This window comes from Pygocentrus nattereri, chromosome 16, assembly GCF_015220715.1.
Source record: "Pygocentrus nattereri isolate fPygNat1 chromosome 16, fPygNat1.pri, whole genome shotgun sequence".
Classification (NCBI taxonomy): domain Eukaryota; kingdom Metazoa; phylum Chordata; class Actinopteri; order Characiformes; family Serrasalmidae; genus Pygocentrus; species Pygocentrus nattereri.
Window position 1 is genome coordinate 24,685,180 of NC_051226.1, and position 10,355 is coordinate 24,695,534.

General features: G+C 40.5%; 1 protein-coding gene across 2 annotated transcripts in view; it reads right to left on the reverse strand.

The window, feature by feature from the left end:
• grk6 (G protein-coupled receptor kinase 6) overlaps nucleotides 1–6,874 on the reverse strand; it is a 41,021-nt gene extending 34,147 nt beyond the window's left edge. The window contains exons 1-2 of one of the 2 annotated variants that reach the window (XM_017704292.2): nucleotides 6,554–6,874; nucleotides 1,330–1,425 (exon numbers count right to left, since the gene is read on the reverse strand). In XM_017704292.2, coding sequence (XP_017559781.1) covers nucleotides 1,330–1,425; nucleotides 6,554–6,605 — 148 coding nt within the window. In that variant the 5' untranslated portion in view covers nucleotides 6,606–6,874. Of the gene's footprint in view, nucleotides 1–1,329; nucleotides 1,426–2,188; nucleotides 2,466–6,553 lie in introns of those variants that run through there. The other variant, XM_017704293.2, reaches the window with a different exon arrangement.
• Between the last annotated feature and the right edge of the window lie 3,481 nt (nucleotides 6,875–10,355).

A 10,355-nucleotide genomic window follows, 5' to 3' on the forward strand; every position in this document is an offset into this window, starting at 1 on the left:
AAAAATATTATTATTTTATTTCCATTAAACAACAGATCCTGTTTGAATAACCAGGTTTTATCTTTCAAGTTGAGGAATGTTGCGAAATTGTATGCATGAGAGAGCAAAAGGCAATTGGTTCCAGCAGACAGACCTACTAAAATTGAAGCACAAAAATACACACACACACATTTTCTAAGCCACGTCTTCCCTCAGGGTCGCGGGGCACAAAAACACAACACAAAAAAATCTCCTCTTTTCAAGAGAATGGTAACACAATTAAAACAACATACCACGTTGAAAACAAGCACCCGGAAATGAAAAGGCAGATTACTATTTCTTCTATGTTCTCTGAGAGAAAGTGTTATGCATGACAGTGTGAGGAAAACCACAGATGAGAGGGCATAACTGTAGCGGTACTGAGGCACACTGACTGAAAGCTAGCCCCCGGTCATGGCATTTATGTTTATTTTAACTGAGTAATAAATATAACCTTGGACCTTTAAAAAACTTTAAATAGCTCATCATTCTATATTTCCATGGTTTTATCAACGTTTTAGTTTTAGGTCATATAATCATGAACATTTCAGCCCGTTGGTTTAAACCAAACAGGGTTCCTTCGTAGGTTATGTTTATTAAGGTTTTGGGATGGTTACTTCATATGCGTGAGGATGCCTGGCTTCATGTATCAACATGATGTTTCATAGCCCATACAAAGAACACTTTAATTTAACTTATATGTATGCTCATAAATGTATATCAGACTCAGCCAATCAGATTTCAGAACCAGAACAATGTTATAACTGATATTCTGATGTTGCGCACACTTGATTTTAGACTTGCCGACTAATGGTCAATAGTGAAAAATGTGCATCCTTAATTACTACAATTACATTTTGATGTACTGCTACTTACAGTCAGACTGGAAACCTATAGCCAAATAGTAAAATCATGTTTTTTGGTAAATTGTAGTGTAAAATTTTTGTGTAAAATCAGTAAATTGTCAGTGATGTTAATGAGGAGCTCTACTACACCTCTAGCTAAGCTTTATGCCTGATGTATTAACATTTTATTAAGAGTGTAATAACAATCGACACTTAACTACATTTTTGCATGACTGCAGTAACAACTGGCCTACAGCATTTTTATATTACCTTTGTTTTGAATGATTAAATCTTTCACCCTTACGATTTTTAAAGAGGTAAAAAATGTACTGAAACCTCAGAATAACTGGTAGCAGCATCTTCTATACTATGAATCACTTCAATTCACAGGTGACTGAAAAGGGAAAGTGGTCTTGAACTGTCATTCACCTTAAGAATTAGAGGACAATGAAAAAGGCTTGTGTACCTATAGTTTGGCGGAGCTCCTCACAGAGGCTTATGTGAGGGAACTGAAGCATCTGTTTCCACTTCTTGCTCTTGCCTTTTCGGTTGCCACCCCCTCCTGCCAAGGAATAGAGCAAAGATCAAATTAGCCACAGGAACCATATAAGCTGCAAAAGGCTATTAGATTAGAAATAGAAATTGCATTTCTAAGAAATTACAGGTGGGCTTCAGAGGGAAGGCTCATATGAATAAGCTTCAGAACATTCACGCTTCGCTGCAGCGTGACTAATTAAATTACGTTAACCCTCAGAAGTTACAGTTATCACTGGTGACAACAATAGCATGCTGTAATTTTACATTATCTCTCACTCACAGCTTATTGAAACAAGCAGAGAAATTCTGATGAAAGAGTCGATTGTAAAGGTTCAATCGATATCATACTTTGTGCTCGGAAAGCAGAAGAGGAGATATTTTACTATCATTTGAATTTAATGATATCTTATTTGTATATATAGTCATGTTTTGTAGAAGAGCAAACGGAAAGTGCAGGCTTCTCGACCCACAGTTTAAAGTGAACATAAACGTAACTCACGTTATGCCGCGAATCATGTACTTATGCACCTACATTTACATAATTAAGTAATGCAAATCAAATGTAAAGCAAAATGACAATGTTAACATTAAAATTGGCGATACAACATTTTAAACTATAACACTGTTAAACCCTGGGTGTTGTTATTGCAAGTAGAGAGGATATTCCATAGCACTGTGGCCCACCATTAGCATCAAAGAGGCAGCTTTTCTAAACTTATATAATGTTGAACGTCAGACAGGATTTTGGTTTACATCATGAAATCTGAAGGTCACACACAAAGACTGACCTTGTACATGTTATTCTTCTAAAAGTCCAAACTCTGAGTCATGTGTCCACTGATAAATACACTGATCAAATCATCTTCTAGGCCTAATTCCATTTTAGAGATGGTGGATTTTATTGGGTACTGTGGCATCTGTTTAAACAGGAAGGTGTTAAATATAGGATTAGTGAGCTACTGTAAGCTAACTGTTACTCAGCTGAAGAAACAACACTGGGTTTGCTTCACCCTTAGGGAAACTGTCTCCATGATTCAACTGTTGTCTGGACTGAATGCATATATAAATAATTTACTCATTTGTGGGAACTTGAACAAGTGATGCACTGTGTACATTAGCAATGCTACAAATGAAACTCAATACATCAACACCCTACAGCTATATTCAACAATGTTGTGCATTACTGTATCAGTCACACATTTACAAGAACCTACAAGATTAGTGACACTTGTGGCCTTGTCTAATAAAGCATGAAAACCATTCTGGTGGAAAGTGTAAGGTAGAATGTGATTACTTGATCAAATTATTACAAGTTCATCAAAACCTGATTAGAGAACTGAAACTGCACATGTAAACTGCATATGCTCAACACACATTGAATGCTTTGATAAATCTGGTGTTCGGCTTCACACCAGAACTACAGACTTATCAAAATAGATTCCGGCTGCAGGCCACTTCTTGTGTGGAGGGCCTCAACGCTGCTTTCCTTCTGGAAAGTCAGGCTTAAGCTAAGGAATGCTAACACTGGCTACCACTCACAAACAGGTATTGAATTTCAAAATAAACATTGCCCCTGGTAACCAGCCACAAAACAGAGCCTCCATCTTCAACTGAGTGAGCTAGCCTGATTAAAACCCAAATAAAATCATTTATGAACCCAGATTAACCTTCTCGAAACTGACAGGACAGTAACCTCCCATTTCAAAGCGCTAACTGCAGTGCATATTTTAGAAAAAATGCCAGTTATGATGTGTTTACTTGTTAATAAGCTGATGTGGAACTATCTTGCAATGTATATATAACCAGGCCAAAAGGCCACAAGTGGTCAAAGCGCAGGTGGGTATTTAACAATGCTGAATAACTAGAGCCCAAAGCAAAGACAGTCCGATAGAAACATGCCTGACATTTCTTCAAATTGGACAGGCCTGACTGTTGGCTTAACTGCTTAAACTGCACGCTTAATTATCATATATTAATCTCAAGGCTTATTAAGTAACTATAAACTATAAGTTACTGTTATGTAACTGTAAATTACACAGAAACTACTATGAAATTAATACTGGCAGGACGTCCAGCTCGGGCTAACGTCACCGGAGCAGCTCCGGCTCCCTCGCTTAGAATGACTGGCCCAGGTGTTTAGCACGGCAGCCTTGTTATTAGGAAAGGCGCTTGTCAACATAGCATACGCAAAAAGGTCATGGAGCTCTTCTGCTCGATGGCCTTCAGCTCTGTCAAACATTTTTCCTCTTTTGTTCGGTTCACTGGCTGAGCTGAGGGCTCTCGCTGAAGCCAGGAGCTTAAAGTCATGGTGCAGTTTTGAGGTGAAGATAACTAAGGATTCAGAGAATAGTAGCTGCCGGTGGCAGAGTGGAAGACGTATAGATTACAAACAATTCATAGATGTTATGGGGAAACCTTGTGACTTTGATCTGATAAGAATGTACACTGCAGCTGCTGGAAAGAGCAAAGCATTAGGCCCTACACACAGGAGAGGCACTATAACTTCAGAGCAGGATTCCTGTAAGACTCCAGGTCACATCCCTCATTCTCCATTAGCGTAAGCACGAGGAAAAAACACCAAAAACGCCTGAGTAAACAACGAAGAGTTCAAAATCAAACATGTGTTAGGTAAAGTCAACGTTCGTGTTGGACGCCGGCAGCAAGCCAATGCTAACGCTTCTGTATTTGCAATTCAAAAAAATGGCTGGCAGCAAAGATACTCTAATGGTACCAGTGCAGTACTAAACCTGTGCTTTTATCATTGTGGAAAGTGGGCACAATGCAAATTGCATGTAGACGCTATTGTTTATGCAGTTAAGAACCGTAAAAGGACAATGGCTCTCGCTGTCAGCACACACTTTGTAAGCCTGGTACAGGCATTCATGTTACAATAGAGGCACCAAAAAGGAGCCTCAAGTACATCCATACAGAAAGTGTTCTTGAAAATAAGTGAAAGATATACAACAATGTCTGGGGACAGATTTTTCTATGTTGGGCAACGACTAAAAATAACTAAATTGTAAATGCATCACAATTCTCTCTACAAAGATTCAGAATTGTTTTATCATAGTCTGGATTTTAGATGGTCTTTTCGTTTCTTGTACTGTAAAATGAAGCCAGAGCGCAAAGCACAAAGTATAAAGTAGAATACTCTGGCCTGGTTTGAAGGAGAAATAAAAAGCAGGATCTCATTAACGCGTAATTGCAATCACCAATTGGTCACAGTTTTCATGTTCATGAGATAAAACGCCCAAATCCATAGTAAACACTATTTGTTAATGACGAAAACTACGAAAAGGCTATAATAAGTAAAAAGGTGCACTGATCTACTGAGAACTACTGTGTAGTCGCACTTTCGCATTCTGAATCCAATCCGACGGCATCGTGAAGTGCCTGCACACTTAAAAAGACGGCTCTTAAACGGTTCTTTATGAAAGACAATGGTTCTATTTAGAATCATGAGTTCTATATAAAACCATTTCATGCTTCAGTGGTGGCTGCATGGCTGGAAAGGCCTTTCAGACTGATGGAGAATGTGCTGTATATGTTTCCACAAAGAACCTTTTCGGAAATGGTTCTACATAGGACCAAAAAGATACTGCTACAAGCTTTTACCAGCTTTACAAGCTTGACTACACAACACAAAACTACTCTCTGGCACTACAAAGAACCAGTTTTTTAAAAAAAAAAAAAAAGGTTCCACACAGAGACACAACACATTCTCCAATCTGAAGAACCAATCCACCATGCAAAGAACCAATTAAGCATGAAATGATTCTATATAGAACTCATGGTTCTAAACAGAACCATTGTCTTTACTAAAGAACCACTGAAGACACATCTTATTTTAAGAGTGCAGAGATTGACTCTAGTAAACCAGCTCAGATTTTTGTAGTTAGACGTTTCTAACGTTTTCTTCTGTGCAACTGCCAACGCTAAACCAAAAAACCAGTCTCGCATGTTTGGCTACAGTTTTACAAAGTACAGCTGTCAAAAGTAGCTGAACTGCGGGGTAACTGTGAAATACACTGTCGTAATAAGAGCAGGTTAAGAAAGAGGATGTGATGAAAGCAGATGAAGGGGGAGAAGGCACACATAGAACAATATTTTCTGAAAAGGCAGGAAATGATCATTAACTTGTGCTCAGCTAGCTACAACACAGCACCGGGCTCCTGAGGGGAGCTGTCAGCTTAAACCAGATCACACCGACCACACAAACTGCACAAGATGCTGTAACAACCATTAACTCAACTATTACTCAGCTAACTCGACCGACGCCAACATGTAACAGCACACCTAGGCCTGCTTAAACCACAAGGGAGGAAAAACGACACCAAATCAAGTCTCCTCTGGACACTTTCGGTCCGTTTCATAGCCGTTATCTTCATGCTAACAACCTAACGTTACCTAGCCGACACCACCACAGCCCAAACTGTGGAGATTCACCAACGCTGTGAGGGCATTTGTGTTCCCCAAAATAAGGAGAGTGGAAATGTAGCGTCGAACAGGCTCGCCCGTGATTTAGTAATCCACCTGCTGAATATGACAACCGAATTATCTCCACAGCACTGAGTGGCTAATACAGACGCATCTGTTGACTGCCGCCGCCGCCGCCGCCGCTGGCCCTTTTCCCCACCGACACTGTAACGCTAGCTATCACAACACAGCCTTATCTCAGCACCAACATCTGCTCTCGGCTAGCGCTAGCGACTAAATCACGCTCCCGGACAGGCAGTCGCATATTTTGGTGAATACTTCAAATCTTTCGAGTCCAGTCTGGACAGTGACAGATGAAGGATGGTGGCTGCGGTTTGATTTTCTGACTGACAGGTCCATCTTTGCCTCTGTGCCGAGCTTGGCCATGTTCAAGGTTAGAAAGCAGCAGGCGGGCTGTTTGGCGGGCGAAACGATAAACAGACAAGGAACCAAAGATTCATTCTCGCGCGAAAAATGACAAAAAACGGCAGATTTACAGTCTACCGGAGCCCTTGACTTTTTGCCTGAAGGCTTCCTCGGGGAATCCCCCCTCTCCTCCTCCTCCTCCTCCGCCGCCGCCTCTCGCGTTTCGGGCGAAGCGGAGCCCCTTCAGGAGCAGCCGTGAAGCCGTTAGAGAGTGAAGAGAGGGACGCCGTGATGTCGGGCCCTCCGCTTACCTTCCCTCGCCTTCAGGAGAACGGTGTTGGCCACGATATTCTCGAGCTCCATGTTTTCCTGGGCTGCAGGCCCAACCTCGTCGCCCGGGCTGGCAGTGAGTGTGTCCTCCCCCACTCCCCCCCACCGGCGGAGCAGGCGAACCCTGAATGACTCTCACTCTCTCTCTCTCTCTCTCTCTCTCTCTCTCTCTCTCTCTCTCTCTCCCCGACTCTCCACCCCGAAAAGGCTCGGTCGGTTCCTACCGGCTTGTTTACCAGCGAACCCCACCTACACGTGAAGGTTCAGAACACGACAGCAGCATGTCGACTCCGAAACAGCTCTCTCTCTCTCTCTCTCTCTCTCTCTCTCTCTCTCTCTCTCTCTCTCTCTCCTGTCATCCACTCCGCTCTAGTGTCAGACACACACACAGCGCTGCTGCTGGATTCATTATTTCCTCATTTCCTTCACAAAGCCGCGCTGCAGAGACTCGGGAGTTTTGCCTCTGAAATCCCGCACACGCCTGAGAACAAGTACAATCAAACAAAACAGACGAATCGCACGAACGGTGTGTTTGTGCTGTATTGAGTTTTTTTTGTTTTCAACAGCAGCATAAAGTGGATACAGTAATGGACACGCTGTCGGTATTGTTTGCATGCTTTTTCTTGATGGACAGCGCCATCTAGTGCTGCAGATGAAGAAGCGTTACCGTCAGTTCCTTCACCTGGCTGTTTTCACAAAAGCCTTGTTTTTTACTTGATTATATGCATGAGCACGTCAGAGAGAAACAGGAAGAGGTGTGTGCATGCCAAAATGTATGGGGTAGCTAGAGAGGAGAAGTACCCCACTTTATTTTCTCTCATAAGCAAATGATAAAAAATGTGATCTCAGCACCGGTACTGAATGGTCTTATTCATTTGGCTAATTATGAAATTTCATCTGGATCACTGCATTTCTAACATTCATTGCCCCAGAACATTTTACAGTCAGTCGATGTAAATGTTCTATCATTAGATAATAATGAAAAAGGTGTTAAAATTGCACGATTATCAGGGGGTCATGAAGATTCATTTAAAATACACTTTTATGGTTATATTTTAATTACAAACCCATTTTTTGAAGATGAAAGTACTAGAAATGATTTGCCATAAAAATTTTCTCATTTAATCTTGGGAAAAAACTGTTTCTTAGTATTTTTAAATGATTAAAACAAAGAAAAGTTATGAGTATTAATATGAAGACGAGATATTCAAAATTATACAACATTTCTAGGTCACTATTGGAAAAAAGTGGGCAGATTTGTGACACTGGTCATGGTGAGGCCTTTATATAAAAAGGTGACATTATTTTCACATTATTTTCAGTCTTGCCTCCTCCGGTGAAGCAAAATAAAAGCATTTTAGTATTGGTCTCATGGCCCCACTGTATGTGTGCAGATAACATTAGCAGAGGTATCCAGCATATCACTACTATAAAACTGCTTCATTTAATAAGATGTTTTTGTTCTACTTGTTTTAGCATTACCCTTGGTAATACTTTATAGCCCATCATCTTGCATTTGCTTTGGCAACGTTATATGTAAAGCAGCCAATAAAGTCCGCTGAACTGAGACAGAAGGAAAATAAATATGCTTTTTACATTTGATTTAAACATCTTGGCAAACAAAAAGAGAATGGTTTAGTTCACTAAAAGCCTAGGAATGAAACAGAGGGTGGGGTAGCCAGGAGCTGCCAGTGCCACCCTAGTAAGAAGCACGGCCACCTATATGGCCACCCCAGTTATGGAAAGTGAGACAGTCCGTCTTCATCAGTCAGATATCATCAATAAAACATCAATTACGGTTTATGAAAATCAGCCATCAGGGTAGTTACCCATCAGTTATCAAAGTCTGATGACGTATTTAATGACCTGTTGCTTCCATCGGCTAATTTGCTGAGCAAACAGGTGAGTGAAAGTGCCCTGGGTCCTTCAGCAGAGCTGCTCTGTGAGCTACATTATGAAGTGGACTATTGGATGGTTAACTATGAAAAATAAGTCAGCTATGAACATTTACCAGGGTAACTAAACACTGTCTACAGCTAAACACATCACAGCTTTCCTACAGCTAGCTTTCTAATCTTAAGAGCCGGGTATAACCTATACTGAAGGCAGTCTCAGCGAATAAAATGTGTAGCCTGTCTGTATGAAATGTGTTTATAGGAATTAATGCTGTGCCCTGAACAAAAGGGATGCACTTAATTTACTTGACTCAAACACATCAGTTCCTCCTGCATGACTACAATGTCGCGTTGCATCAGCACAGTTTTGTCTTTCAGTTAACTTCCGGCAGTACTCGTAATGATGTTCACGCTTTTATTTAATTTCTCTTTTATTTCTCTTTGCAGTGTGCCACCTCAGTAAAAACTCTGGCTCTCAAATGGCCACCCCATTCTGAAAGCTCTGTACGTCCCATGTCCCAAACACAAAGCACTTCAGGCCCGTGGCACAGTGCCATTCGGCCCGGGAACTTATTTTAATTTTCTGAGATGCACTACAGTCCCCAGCATGCACTGCAACATAGTGTGTGCTCCGAACCCCTCCCCAAAAACAATCTGTGGGCCAGCGGTTACACAAAGAAAAAAGATGCCTGGTGTCTAGTTCAAGCAAATGGGCGGTTGTAAAAAGCCTAAACCAGAACATTAAATCAATTTATTTAGAATTATTTTTGCTCTTACAGTTTGTCGTATTTTTAATAAAAAATGGCCAGCTCGCAAAATGTTAAGTAAACGTTAAAAATGAAATAAAAGCACAGCAGGTCCACGGATCTGCTGAGAATTTTAATATGGCCCTTTCAGTGGTTCAGAGTTTGACGCCCCTGGTTTAAGTGGTCGTTTCTCTTCTTTCTCTTAGTCAGAACCGGTTTATGCTGAGCCTGGTCACTTCCTATTGTCCCAATCAAAAACGTGGCTGCTGAACAGCAATGAATGAAAGTAAATAGCGCTCAACGGCTAAAAACGTTAAAATAACGTTAATTTTTAATGACTTGCCCAGAACATTTCCTTACTTTTAGAATGAAGTAGGATGTATTTCACTGAAAAACAAAGGAATCATTTCCTTTTTCTACAACAAACGGGTTTTGGGCAGCAGGAGGCGGGCTTTACTGCCAGAGCGTGATGATTGATGGGCGAGCGGAACAGCTCATTGGCTGTTCGCGCTCACTGACGTCATGAGGAGCGGTTTTAAACTCCTATAGCTCGAGTTTAAAAGCTCTTAAAAATATAACAGCATGTTCAAATGTTTATGCACTTCTGTGTTCAGGAAGCTATTGCATTCTTTTACACTAAAATGTTTAAGCATTTCTAAACTATGATTTTGCTCAAATTTTGGACTCGCCCGGAAGACATTGATTCTTTTTTTTTTTTTTAAATATAACTTTTTGACACAGAACAATATACCAAGACACAAACTCTCGTCGAGGATGTCATAACTACAAGTTACTAGCTAGGGGGCGTAAAATATGATTACAAGAATGAAAAATAATAATAATAGTAATACAGAGTACAAAGGAGCAAAGCCATACAAAGACAGATTAGAACAATAAGTTTCCAGAGATCTGGTGTGAAATGATTCTAGTATTTTTAATCAGTTTTTTAATCTACTTAATGAAGAATAATATGATTTAAATTCACCTCAACTTTCTACAGTGAATGTGGTATTTTGCTAAAAGTACAACTACATTTATCGTATCAGAGAAATCTGAACTTAAGTTTTCCGCGTGAAATAAAATGGCATCAACGTCAAGAGAAGGAATGTTAAGTCTGAGATGAATCCGGTTTCTAAAGTTGA